Here is a 14,517-nt window from a genome sequence, read left to right as displayed (position 1 = left end):
ACAAATTCCGTATTCAAATTCCATTACACTTAAATGAAGAAATTTAAGATTACTAAGGAATTTAAAAATGATGAAAATTGAAATGATAAGATTTTATTTTCTAGAATTTGTAAATTTTCTTTTTTGGTTAACCTAAAAAACAATGGAATTGAATACGGAATTTGTTATATTTAATGTCACAGCCCGTCCCGGGATTTTCTTATTAAGGACGTGAAATGACGGATTTACCCTTAGCGGGTATTAAGGTATGTGTGTGTGTGACGTTATTTGGATTAACTTTATATAAGTTTTGGAAAAATATATTTAAATTGGGATGGATTAAAATTAATGGTTTTGTAAATTTGTATGGTTAGGGTTTGATGTTGGGTTTGTTTGGAGACCACACACACACCCTCGGGACATTTCCCTTTTCCTCCCCCTCTTTCCCGTGTCTCTCTCTCTCCTCCCTCACGACCCTCTCTCACTCTCTCTCACCCAAAATGTACGGCTCACACCCAAAATCCCCCAAAACTCAGTGGATCGAAGCAACCAAGGTATGAATCTTCATCCTCGTGATGTTTTGAGTTGATTGGTGCTAGTTTTAGGACGTGGAACCTTCGATTTCACGTGAACCCGAATCCCCCATTTTTGGTCACTGTTCATGCACACGTGAAATGTTGTGTTTCGGGGAATTCTAAGCTTATAGTGAGCTTAGTGAGGTCCCAAGGAAGCTCGGAGTGCTTCGTTTGAAGGATTTGGACGTCGGGATCACGAGGGTTGAGTTTGGCCGGTTTTGCTTGGATTTTTCCGGTGAGATTTAGTTGTTTTTGGAGTTTAAAAATAGTGTATCGTGATTATACATGTTTGGGGCTTCATTTTGGTATAAAATACGAAGAAAATGGTTGAGAAACGAAGGAGAACAAGAAGTTTTAAAACTCGCCGGAATCTGGCTACCGGAAAAACCAGTCTGGCGACTGGCTGGGGAAGATGACGCTCGTGGGGGGCGCGTGTATCCGTGCGTTCCCTGGCACGTGGGGGCGCGTGCGACACCAAAAAATTTATTTAAAAATTTCTCGACGTCCGTGACGTCGAGTAGGTCGATGTGGTGTATTCATATACCCAAATTGAGCATCGTATGAGAAGTTATTTCGAATTGTTGGTTATGTGTTTAAATTAACGTTTTTATAGTTGTTTCACATATAGGTGACACCTATCCCGAGGACGAGCGCATCCAGGGACGTCACGGGGGTTACGACCCATCGACTTATCAGTGAGTGGGCAGTTTTGTTTTCGTATAACCTATATACAACTGTTTTCCCAGAAAATGCGTTTATATGAAAATTATGATTTAAATTGCCATGCATGCAAATGTTGAGATATTTAGTTTGATAATTGATGCATATATATGTTAATTGACGCGGCGGACGCACAGGTGAGTTTTTATATTATTCAGATGAGTTATTTTATGAGAATTGCATTGAAAGCTCATAACCTGCACCCTAGGTGTTAGTGCTTATATTATTATTCACCACACCGCACGCTCGCCTTGGATCCAAGTAGGTGGATGTCGTACAGACCATGTGAGGGTTCCGACATGCTAGTTGTATAGATCACTAGATGTGATTCCGACTAGTGGGTGACCTTAGTTATGCGCGCTGATGATTGATGAGAGAAACACTAGAGTGTATTTATACACCTTTCATCGTACAGACTACTATACGTAGTTCCGAGTGATGTGCAGTGTAATGTCGTACAGGTCACAGTTGGTGACTCCGGCAGGGCCGTATAGGTCATTGTGGTGACTCCGGCTGAGTGGGATGTTGAGCTTTAGAATCAGCCGTACAGGACCATTGTAGGGTCTCCGGTTGATTTATTATTTCACCTGATTGATATTGATGCATTTTTTATTATATTTGGCATGGCGTGTCATATTATTTCTGAGATGTTATGTTGATGGATATGAGCTGAGTTTTGATGATATGTGTATATATATGTTTATATACTATTTTTCTGGGAAAGTATACAGGTTTTACGGTGAGGGGTTAGAAATGTTTTAAATGAAATGTTTTGGAAAATCTTTGATTTTACTGACCCACTCATCTTTGTTTTGCGCCCCTCCAAGTTCTAGTTAGCAGTTGGTGGCTCTCGAGGTCTTTTTCCGGCATTCTGACAGACGCTCTACATGTAGGACCCACCTCCAGGTGTTGCACTTCTATTTTGGTCCTACTTGACTGCACTTAAACCTATGCTCTGAATTTATGTGTTTACCTTATAACTCATCCTTTTATTCTAGTAGGTGGTTCTACTAGAGATTGGTTTGAATTCCTTCATATTCTGTTATATCTTGCTTTCGTGTCGCACTTTTGGTTACGTCACGCTCACATGACGGCCAGCACGCCTTGATCCTCTGGGTCGGGGTGTGTCATTTAAACTCTCAATCATAGAAATTGGGAAATGACACCTACTTACATAGAATTTGAACTTGAGAATTGGAGGTCCCAAATTCCAAGTTTTTTTTCACGCATAAATTCTAAATTTCTATATTTATGAATCCAAACAAGAAAATTGGTGCATGTCAATTTATAAATTCCGATTGTTATCAAAATTCCAAGTTTATTTCTCTCATCCAAACGTAGTATTATTCTTTTGGGTTAACTAAACAAGAAAATTCATAAATTCTAAAAATACAATTCCATCATTTCAATTTCTGTCGTTTTAAAATTTCTTAGTAATTTTAAATTTCCTCATCCAAACAGAATCAAGGCACTTTTCATTCGAAAATACAATTATAGCCTTAACCTTCCTTTTCCTCAAGGGACTTTTCATTCGAAAATACAACCATACCTCAACCCTAAACCCTTTTCATTCAAAACCTTCATCTCTTCACATTTGACACGTAATATTAATCTGATCACCTCTAAATTCGTAAATATTCTAAGCTATCTCCAGTTGTATATCCCCTTATATCTTTCCTTCATCACGTCACATTTTGTCATGTTAGAGAGAGAAGGGATTACAATCCGTTACAAGACAGATTCTCTCGTGAATTTGGCATCAAGACAGATCCTCTCGTGAAAGCTACAACATGCTGATAGAGCAGCCAAAAAAATTAAAAACTCACCCTTCAACTAAAACAATAAATTGAAGATATCAGCACCAAACAAGTAAGTTTCAACAGCCAGGTCCACCAACACCAAGTGTAATTAGATTGATTGTCTTAAATTCTTACTTCCTTTGACGCGGATAGGTTGCTTGCTTCTCAGAAAACGCCACCGAACATAAACCACATCCTCAGAAGAATGAAGCAACTAATCCATTTGCAGCGAATGGAAAGTCACCACTTGGCGGTTATCTACACAAGCGTATCCCCAACCAGATTGAGTGTTTAGAGGGATGAACATTCCATGAACCCAGAGGTGTTGATGTTGGATCAGGTTTAAGGTGTGGATGCTATTAGGACAGACAGATGAGACAGCCTAGCAGGACATATCTACTTCCAACATCTCAAGGAGGAAAAATTCTAAGGCATATTGCGGAAATCCATGTTTGATTTAGATAGCATTTGAGCTCTGAAATGCTAATGTTGTCATGTCTTCACTACGTCAAAAATTCTACGGTTACATTTTTTACCAAATACTAATGGTTAAAAAGCTCGGAGTATCTGATACTCTGGAGCATCATAAAAAGTCTCGCCCATAGGAATTATTCACTTCTTAGCTAAAACTTGTGGGAGAGTGAAATATTTTTCATGTTCTCATCTGAAGAATGTTCCTGGAATTCCATGAATTCAACTACTTGTTGATTTCAGGAAATCTAATCACTTAACATCTTCCTTAGTTAGAGAAAGATGATCCCAAGTCAAAAGTAAAAAATCCTTCACCTGACTAGCTAAGTCAAACAAGCAAACTAATTCTACACAAGAAACCAATTAGATGTTTTTCTGATCTAATAGTTTTCCAATTCCAATTGGTTCTAATAAGAAATAAATTTTAGAAGAATAAAGATAATAATATCAAACACTAAAGGTAGGTTGATGGTGACTCTGATATCGTTAACAAAGCATTAGTGTTGCAGTAATTTAGCAACATTAAGTCTTGATTGCACATAATTACTCACATCAGATAAGTTACAATCAGAAGTCAGAACCCTTAGAAAATATAGTTCCAACTAATTAGATGTTGATACGCCACAGTATTTGGAGGGGAGGGGGTGTTTCGAACCCAGGATGCAGTAGTTGCAAGGCCGACACCTTATAGTTCCACCTAATTATAATCCTCAACAATCAATATACACGTTCTATTCTTATTTTTTCTAGTCCTACAACACAAGCACTTCATTTTTGTGCAGAATTACTCCACCTAAACCTATAATTCAAACCGTTGCATCAACGAAACACCAAATTCAAAACAAACAAGCTAAGCAATGCGCAAAAAACACACAAAGATTCTTGCAAAAGAGAATCAGCTAAAATTTCATATTGATAGAGGGGCAAAATAACCAAGAACGTGTTTTACAAATTGGATTCGGAGGAGAAATTTTCCCTCCATCAAAATACATGCATGTGTTCAATTCAAAGGGCAGCATATCATATACAGTTACACAAAAGGGTCAAGTGAAAGAGAAACACTTACATATTCCTCCCCATCACCAACAATTTAAAGCTCAAAAAAGCAGAAAAAAGAGCTCAACCCTTTTCCCCTCCCCCCTCCCCCCACCATCCTATACACTCCAATTCCACTTAACATTTGATCCAAATCCTCCTCCTTTTTCATTCCATCCAAATCCTCCTCCTTTTTCATTCCACAAATAAAAAACAATAATAAAAACAAAATCAATCAAGTAAGAAGGAAAAAAGATGAACAAATCGTACCCGAATTTCGGTGGCAGTCAAAATGAATGGTTCTTTTTTGCTTTTGTGGTTTCGATTCAAATCTTTATTTTCTGTCTTTGTCAATGAGTTGTAACTTTGGACCTCTTCTTGGCCTCGCTGTAAAGCACCACCCCCATGATAGTCACCGCGAACCCGGTCATTCCCATAGCCGTGACCGGATTCCGGAATATCAACACCGATACAACCGCCGCCACCGCCGCCTTGGCATTGCCGAGAACCTGTAGTGTGAGCGCGCTGGTGTGCTTGGTCACCAAGAAATTAGTCAAGTTAACCAAATACGCCACCGTGGCATTGCCGACCAACAAAAAAACAATAAAGGGGTCGGTTCTCGCTTTCTCCACCGTCTTGGCCGCCACGTTGCCCTCGATATAGAGAGTGAAGGGGAGGAGAATGCAGGCCGCCATTGGAGCCATGTAGAGAAGCAAGTTCATGGAGTGGAGCTTCTCAGAATCCGAGGTGAGTAAAATCCCCTGCACCACCGATTTTAATGCCCGGCCGGCGGTGGAACCCACGCAGACCAAAAAACCGAACAGATGAAACAGCGGCTCGCTGTTGCTGGCCAACACGATCCCGAAAACGACGGGGAGAAGGGCGCCGTAGACCTCGGCAGACTCCTTTTTACACGTGATGACGAACGCGAAGATGGCGGTGAAAAAGGGGGTGGTGGCGCCGATGGCCTGGTTGAAGGAGACGGGAAGGTAGCGGAGGGAGGTATTCCCGCAGACGACGGAGAAGCAGAAGATGGCGGAGAGTGCGAAGATCTTGAAAAACTGGCGGCGGGAGAGGATGTACTGACGTGGCACGAGCTCGAGGAGGTGGATAGCGACGTAGCTGTAGGTGGCGCAGGAGATCATGTGGAGCATTGTGAGGAAGATCGGGTAGCGGAAGCCGTAGAAGCTGAGGAGGTACTTGTTGAGGAGGAGGACGCCGATGTTCGACAGGTACCAGGATGCAACAATCGCCGCCGTCAATATTGTCGGGGAGAGGAGGGATCCGACGGCGGAGGAGAATCCGTAGCTCGTCCGGTTGCGAAAGTCGGCGGGGGGAGTAGCCGGAATGTCGATCACCTGGTCGGGCGACGTCGTGTCCTGCAGCCGCGGGTTGCTCATACGACGCGTCGTCCATGTCTGTGCCTCCACCATCGAGGGCAAAATGGGAATATAATAATTCAAACACCCCCAACGGCCGGCACACTCTCTCTCTTTCACTCTCTATCTCAGAGATCTGAACAAGTGAGATGAGACAGAGGACGAGGATTGACGATTGACGACTTAGGGGGTTTTGGTACTTACGGTCTGTGTGATCGACGGTGGAAATTTAGATTTGGGAGGAGGGAGGGCTGGTAGCCGTTGGATTAGGATTAGGATTAGGGGTATTAAGATTAAGTAAGATTCCTTGGGAAGCGAAGGGAGTTAACAGTGTCGGTGTTTATCGTTGGTTGTACTGTGATTTTCTGGTTGCGGGGGGACTCTGCGGATCTGTCCGCGGCTTTAACATTTTACTGTATCTGTAAAAATTAACACAAGTGCGTGGGAGCAGTCTGCTGCTTGAGAACTCCCCATCCAATCACAATGAATTTATTGGTTTCTTAATGATTCTTAGGAATTTAATTAACGGGTTTTAAAATCGTATAAAATAGGTAGATAGTCATAAATATACTTACATGTTGTTGGAATCCAAATCTCGCATATTTGCAAGCGGAGCGAAATTCAATTAGAATCTCCTATGAATTTCGGCGAAAGGAGAATGGGGTTTATTGGGGGTTTGATTAAATTTAGATTGGACTGCTTACATATTTCTAAGGAATGAGAATAACTGGTGTTGTTTTGTTTGGGCCTGAAATACTGGGTTTGGGCTGAGACTAGAGAACTCGGTTTGAAAGATTGCCCAATGACGATTTCTTAGGCCAGGTGTTTTTGTTCACAAAAGTATAATTCGTCCGAGTCCTAACTGGGCAGGACTCTTAAAAGAACAAATCTAGTCCCAGCTCGGTCGAGTTTTGATCGAATTAACATTGTTAAGGATCAAATCAGATCAGGTTTTGATAAGATTCGAATTATTCAAAAATCAAAACATGCGACTGATCACATAAGAAGTGAATCAAATGCATAAGAGAACTAGGTTTAGAGTTCTAGTTCAAGTCAAAAATGTTGAAGGCTTGATAGAGATTGAGTTTCACCAGTAGAGGGTTTGATGAGATAATGTCAAGAATATCCAAATGTGTGCTGAGGGGTCATAGTCCTATTTGGACTCTACTTTGGAAAATTTGGTCATCACGAAATTCACCTATATAACTACAAGATGCTTAGCAACAGGAAAGAGACCTTCAACTCAACAAACAAACAAATGCTATGCGCAAAACCTCGCTCTACGTGAACCCTTCACACACTTTTGAGAAACTACTAATTACCCTAACCCTTCCATCAACACATGTTTAGTTTCGAGTTTGGATGGTTAGCTATCCAAGTCTTTGCCAGCGAGGAGTCCTTGATTCTCTCGTTGAACGAGGTCACTTCATTAGCTTTCTCGATGAAGTGAAGTGTTACTTAGTGTTCGGCATATTGAACCCAAGGGTGAGACGTGTTTCTTCCTCGGTTGTGATTCCTCGAGTACAAAAGTCAGCACCGCATTCAACGCTATTGTGGAACAAAAAATAATCAAGAAAATCATAGAGGTGACACATGGACTTTTGGGTAGAAAAGATAAAATTACCCTCGAGGCACACCAGGATTCCCACGCCCAAGCAATGGATAATAATGACTCAATCAAGGAAGAGTCAAATGTGATCAAAATGGTATTTATTCAAAACCCTCTCATCAATCTTCATCAAATCCCCACTCAAAAGGTAACTCTCAATTTTCCTATTCTATTGGGATTAATTACCAAATTAATTGCAAGATATTATTTGACATAATATCTTGTAATTATGTTCAAAAAACCACCATAAGTGGCCGGTCCCTAGTTCTCCAAATAGGGGCAGCTACACCCCTATATATAGTCATATTTTTTCTCCAAAAAACTAAGTTCATTCTCTTCCTAAAAATCCCTAAACATTTTCACTCTAAAATTCTAACTTTGGCATCTGAGATTCTTTGGGCACATGAGGCTCTTGGCCTTAATCTTAGGTGTTATTATTTTGCAAGTGCATTTTCGTCAAAGGAGAAGAAGGCGGAAATTTGCATCCATAAATTAGTGCTTTCATTGAGAGTTTGATTCACACGCTCAAAGAAGACTCTCGCATCCAAGGTTTTCCATTGTTTTGTTCATTCGTAGATTTTTCGTACGTTCTTATTCCTAGAAATTTCTTATAAAAATTCTTTGAATAAATGTAAAAGAAAAGTACAATGACAAGAAATTCAAAAACCAGAACGAACGGAACTTACTACGTTCAAGGATTTGGACCACGACGACCCACGAGGCTCAACAGGACGACGAGTGGAGTGGCACCACCCCCACAAGGCACCACCGTAGTAGCAACCACGACAACGACCCTCGGTGAGCTCACTACCCGTAGTGAGCAAGCCATATCGTAACAGCAGGCCCAAGCCCGTGCTACAAGACAGCCAACCCAGATTCAAAGGACCCAAGCAGCAGCGGCAATTGGAGTAGCCCACACTTTGGAGGCCCGATACCGGCGCAAGCCCAGTGCGCCTTAAAGCCAAGTTGCGTTACTTCAGCCCACACTAGGCCAAGCCCAATGTGAGCTGGCCCGAGCCCAATGCACTCTCTAGTTGAGCTCAGGCCCAGCACCCACGTGCACTGCATGTGGAGTAGCCCACTCTCGTGGCCTAACCCACTTTCGTGGCCTTCCAAGCAATCTAAAAATCGCGTTCGGAGTCCATTACACTTTTAGCACCTATGGAGAAACCTACCATCCAAGCCCTTCCATCTCGCATGGCGAACAACACTTGTCCCAACAAGTTATTCAGTTGACAAGTGCCCTCGCGCAACAGACGACCTTGGTGAATCAGCTTTTATAGTGTACCGAGATACAGCATGCCTCAGACGAGGTGTCCCGAAGTAAGACCAGGGTAGACGACAAACCTCTCCAGAAATGTCCTGGTAAGCAGCCTCTTAACCAGCCACGATCTGAGCGTTCTAGCAGTTTACATTTCCACTTGGGTCATCGGGATATCGTATACTCTCATCTTAGTGCGCGAAGGATTGTGCACTCCCGATCAAGCCCACATACAACCATACATTCATGGTTGATGCCATACTCTGATTATCAACATGGATAACCTTCCTGGCAGACTGTTTATTCACAACTAGGCTCACAAAGAGCATTCTTCGGCTCACATCTGAGTAGGCAGCACGACTAACGAAAAGAAGCAGTCACTCAATTCGACTCAAGTTCAACTGGCAGCTTGCAAGCAGGTTGCTTGCTTACTAGGAATGTGTCATATGCACCACAACCACGACATATACGAGTCAAGCATAGGGAACAGCAGCCTAAACCAATAGGTCACGATCGGGGGTAGCCGAAAGTTCCACTACCCCAGCAGAGGCAAAATTAAGAAGAAGTTATGAGGCTCCTAACTAAACGATTGCCAATTTCCAGTTCAATTAGGCTACTGACAATACGCTTCGACGAGACATGACCAACATAAGTAGGTCACCATTCATGGATGAGATCGAGTGGACAGATCCATCTCGTGGGTTCACTATGCCTCACTTTACTTCGTACAAGGGAGACAAAGATCCGGATTGACATCTCAAGCACTACCGCAGTACCTTGATCATCTATAGGAACAACGTGCGCTTATATGCAAAATTTCTGCCACAACTTTACAAGGCGAGGTGCAAAATTGGTCTCACACCCTACTACCCCAGTCATTCCGGAGTTTCAACGAACTTTCCTTAGTTTTCACTAAGGAGTATTCGTTTAACTGCTCAATCAAAAAAGGCATTCGGCCCTCTCTTCAACATCTAAGAGACCCTTGTGAGGCAATTCGCAATTGTGTCAAGAGGTTCAAAGCGGAGAAGGCCAAGATTGTTGGCTGCAAATAAGACATGGCAACGGCAACATTCAGAAATGGGCTTCCCACTAAACACCTTTTATTCGAAAAATTGATCATAGGAGAATAACTGACCTTGGTAGCTTCGTATGCTTAGGTAGAGAACCACGTACTATAGGACGAAGCCAAGCAGTCTAACAAAAAAGATTCGAATAAGAAGCGCATGGAACGTTTCCTGACCAGAGAAGACTCAACGTCCAAAACATTCACCAAGTTCATGGTTCCAATCGGAAAAATTCTCCGTAAGCTTAAGAATGAACCTTGGTTCGAACTGTCACCACCCATAAAGGGCGATCTTACTAGGCTGGATCAGACAAAGTATTGGGTATTCCATTAGGGACCAGGCCACACTACCAACGGCTGCCTAAAGTGGAAGCAGTACCTTGAGAAACTGACAAATGAGGGTCGGTGTGATGAGTATCTTAACAGGTCAACGACACGCCCTAAACAAGTAAGGGAAGCCTCTATCACCCCCTGAACCCCGTTAGGGCTTTTCCAAATAAGTTCGAAGTCTCAAGCAACTCGACAAACAAGACCTCGCAATCCGAGGATTATCCAGTTTGTTATGCAATTTCTACTTTTCAGCAATTGATCCATTTCTTTATTCTCAATGAAGATTTAAGAAGTTATTCATAAGCTTGGCTCAACTGCTGTTTACAACAACTGCTCATACCCCTATCTGGGTTTGCTCTCCAGTACGAGAAGATAAACTAATTGCTTTCTAGTGCGAGAGGGTAAACTAATTTCCCGACGCCCATATAGGTCTTCTTTCCAGTACGAGAGGATAAACTAATTGCTCTCTAGTGTGAAAGGGTAAACCAATTGCCCAACGCCCACATGGGTCTGCTGTCCAGTGCGAAAGAATAAACTAATTGCTCTCTAGTGTAAGAAGGTAAACTAATTCCCCGATACTTATCTGGGTCTGCTCTCTAGTGCAAAATGGTAAACCAATTCCCCGACACCCATATAGGTCTGCACTCTAGTGCGAAAGGATAAACTAATTGCTCTCTAGTGTGATAGGGTAAACCAATTCCTCGACACCCATATGGGTTTACTTTCCGGTGTGATAGGATAAACTAATTGCTCTCCAGTGCGAGATGGTAAACTAATTCCCCGACACCTATCTGGGTCTGCTTTCCAATGCGAGAGGATAAACTAATTAATCTATAGTGTGATAGGGTAAACCAATTCCACGACAACTCAAAAGATCTTCTTGCACTGGAGAGTAATTAGTTTATCCTCAAAAGATCGAATACTTGAGGACCACACAGTTCAAAAGATCGAATACTGGAGGACCAACTAAGCAGCAAATGGTCAGTAAGTAGCAGCCACTTCGCATTCAACAGTTCACTTATTCGACACTTCATGTTTAACAACTCTGATCTTAGCAGCTTCGTCCTTGATTGCTCTATCTAAAGCAGCTGAAATATTAAACTTAAGCAGTTTCCTCATTCTTGGCAAACAGCCTAGACGTGGCAGCCCAAACCATGTCTCGTACCAAGCCACTTCCTCAGTCAATGCCGAGCCAGCCTTTGGCTTTATTCAACCCGAGCAACACAAGTTGTGGCCCCTGCCACACCATCTTATCAACCTGTACCAAACCGACTTTTAGCCCCTGCCAGTTTACGTGCCGTACCACCCTGACGACTGCCCCATGGCAGCACCACCCAAGAAGAAGACAAAGAAAATTAAGTTTTTTTTACATTGGTGCAACATGGAGAAGACAAATAATTCAATGAAAGACGGTTCTTTGCACGGACAGGCAAAAAAGAGTGCTAAGGGAGGGAGAACAAATATCCTCTAGCTTTCTCTCTTTCTTGTAGGGATAAATAATTACCCTCCGAAGTTGATTTAATCCCCTACTTAAGGTAGGCTTAAATAGGCTTTGGAGGCGATTTATTTCCCTTTCCTAGAAGAATCTAATTCCAGGTCCAAGTGGGAATCTGCATCAAAGTTGGAGATCTCTACAGCTGCTACTCTTTCCTACGAGCAGCCCAGCAAGTGTGGGGGCATTTGTGGAGCCAAAAATAAACAGGAAAATTACGTAGGCGACATGTGGACTTTTGGGTTAAAAGGACAAAATTACCCTTGAGGCATACCGGGATTTCCACAAGCAAGCAGCGGACAATAAGGCTTAATCAAGGAAGAGTCAAAGGTGATCAAAATTGTATTTATTTAAAATTCGCTCATCACTCCTCATCAAATCCCCACTCAAAAGGCAACTTCCAATTTTCCTATTCTAATTGGGATTAATTACCAAATTAATTGCAAGATATTATGTAATATCTTGCAATTATATTTGAAAAAAACCACCATAAGTGGTCGGTCCCTATTTCTCCAAATAGGGCCGGCTACACCATTATATATAGTCCTATTTTTTCTCCAAAAAGCTAAGTTCATTCTTTCACTAAAAATCCCTAAACACTTTCTCTCTAAAATTTTAAATTTGGCATCGGAGATTCTTCGGCCAAAGCCCCCCCAATTCATCGTGGGCACATGAGGCTCTTGGCCTTAATCTTAGGTGTTATTATTTTGTAGGTGCATTTTCTTCAAAGGAGAAGAAGGCGGAAATTTGCATCCACAACTATCACCGCATCCATTCTACTCACCTGACCGAGCTCGGCTGTGAGTTAACACGCCCGCATTCACTAGAAAAACGTAGTTAGCTTATTAATTGATCAGTTTGCATGCCTTGGGCTCTGTAGTTTTTAGGGTGAACATTTTTGCCCGCCAAGTGGGACAAAGTGCTAAAAAACAATGAAGTTCATGACCATCAAAACTCGCTTTGTCAAGAAGAAAATAGCATGAGGAAACATTAGAACCAAATATGCGCGCCACCGCGAATAGTGGAGGCACATATTCAAGTTTGCAACACAAGAAACAACCGTGAGTTAGCCCAAGACCGAAGGGGGGAGGGGTGTGCTAGTCTATTCGATGGTCAAGTTAGTAAACAATTTTAGACTCAAGCAATGGGCAAGAGAACTAGTATGCTAAGAATGCATTACTAGAGATGAACCCTAGATGGGTGTATTTATGTTGACTAGGAGAGAGACCTTTTTAAGATAGAATTCTTGTACTAAACTGAAAGAATCCTAGAGGATACCTAGGACTAGATATTGCATCATCTTAAAAGTGTGATTACTTATGGCGCACTCCAATTCCTAAATTGTAGGAACTCCAAGACTTATGAGGAATCTGATTGTGTCCTTATCAGGATTAGATCTCGTGTCTTGCAGAACAAGGTCATCCAGTAGAGTCGTTTCAGATTTTGCCTATTGCCCTGAATTAAGATAATAGTGACACTGTTGTTTCGTCTGATATAGCTCCACTCAGAGATGCTGAGTCCATGACCGAATTTCTGAGGAATGCTATTCTGCATCTTTACTTCGGCCCAAGAAAATCATGGTCCCACAATTATCCCTAACTATGCTTCTGAAAGGCAACATGTTCCCCTTGAGGATGGATAGTTATCCAAAGATAATGTCTTTTAGAGTAAACTAAAGTACGTACCGTTGGTCTTATGTCTTTATATGGTGAACCGACGTTTAGAGTGCAATGGCGACATCTCGGATTTGGATGAGTGATATAGAGTGTCATGCCATAAAAATAGTAACGATTATGCGTATCGTGTGGGACATCCAACATCAGTCTAGCCCAATAAAACTGGCCCAAACAATGAGTTTTTAGTTTTGCCCCTGACAACAAATCTTTGCAATTTAGCCCCTCCCCTCTTTATATATCTCTTTTCCCAATCTCTAGTTCTTGATATCTCTTTCTCCCTTCCTCGATCTCTCCGCCTAATCTTGATCTCTCATTGGCACAACAGTACCTCCATTTTTGCAGTTAAATCGGATTGAATCTCCCTCTCTCTCTCTCGTTTTCAATTCAATTCGAATTCCACCACTTTTCGAATCAAGTAAGCACGTGCAATAGCTTCTCAATATCAGCGGGCATGCATACATAGTACGACATATGGACCGGTAGCATGTGGACTAATATGGACTGGCATGCATATATAAGCGAGCTTTCCACTGTTGATTTGTAGGTTGGTTCACATTTGCTTTCATATGGATTTACTACTATAGCTATTAGCCAGAAAAACAATGTGGAAATTATAAACTAAGGGGTTTAGTTTTTGGTGAATTATTTTTTGAAATTTTTTTAGGAGTAGACATCTGGCGATCATTGTTCTATATTTGAACTTATTACGAAGACAAATTGGTACTGCTACTATTGAAGGTTTGGAGTTTATTCTATGCAGTTTTTTGTAGTTTGAATGTGTCCCTTTCATTTGTTTTTGTGAGTGTTTTGGATGAATGTGGACAGACTTATCATATGCAGTTTTTGTATCAGCAGCACTAGAGGCATGCATACGCTCAACGTTCATTTGGTTGAAATTCGGGGTTGGATAAGAGAACTAGGTTGTTTGGCAAAGTATGTGATATAAAATCAAATATATTCCTTTCATTTTCTTGCCATACAAATACTGTTCATAATTTGGACAATGTTGTTCAATTCTATATGGGCAGGTTTTTCTGAATATTATGGCGTGCATGTGACCGAGTTTGTCATCTACATTGGCAACCAAATATAGAGCTCGTGTGTGTCCAGAACTTTCCAAACTCCCAC

The 14,517-nt window shown here is 41.7% G+C and overlaps 1 protein-coding gene and 1 long non-coding RNA gene across 2 annotated transcripts; one reads left to right on the top strand and one right to left on the bottom strand.

Annotated features, from left to right (window-relative positions):
* The first annotated feature begins 603 nt into the window (after nucleotides 1-603).
* Nucleotides 604-2,301, top strand: LOC126618405 (uncharacterized). Its single transcript, XR_007621696.1, has 2 exons — nucleotides 604-1,260; nucleotides 2,112-2,301. It is a non-coding gene; the product is annotated as an uncharacterized LOC126618405 (long non-coding RNA).
* Nucleotides 2,302-4,423: 2,122 nt separating this feature from the next.
* On the bottom strand, nucleotides 4,424-6,411 carry LOC126618399 (probable sugar phosphate/phosphate translocator At1g12500). Its single transcript, XM_050286451.1, has one exon. The coding sequence runs from the start codon at nucleotides 6,010-6,012 to the stop codon at nucleotides 4,930-4,932; it is 1,083 nt and encodes a 360-aa protein (XP_050142408.1). The 5' UTR covers nucleotides 6,013-6,411; the 3' UTR covers nucleotides 4,424-4,929.
* Nucleotides 6,412-14,517: the final 8,106 nt, after the last annotated feature.

This window comes from Malus sylvestris, chromosome 4 (assembly GCF_916048215.2).
Source record: "Malus sylvestris chromosome 4, drMalSylv7.2, whole genome shotgun sequence".
NCBI classification, from domain to species: Eukaryota; Viridiplantae; Streptophyta; class Magnoliopsida; order Rosales; family Rosaceae; genus Malus; species Malus sylvestris.
The sequence above is the reverse complement of the archived record's forward strand: the minus strand, read 5'-3'. Positions and strand labels throughout refer to the sequence as shown.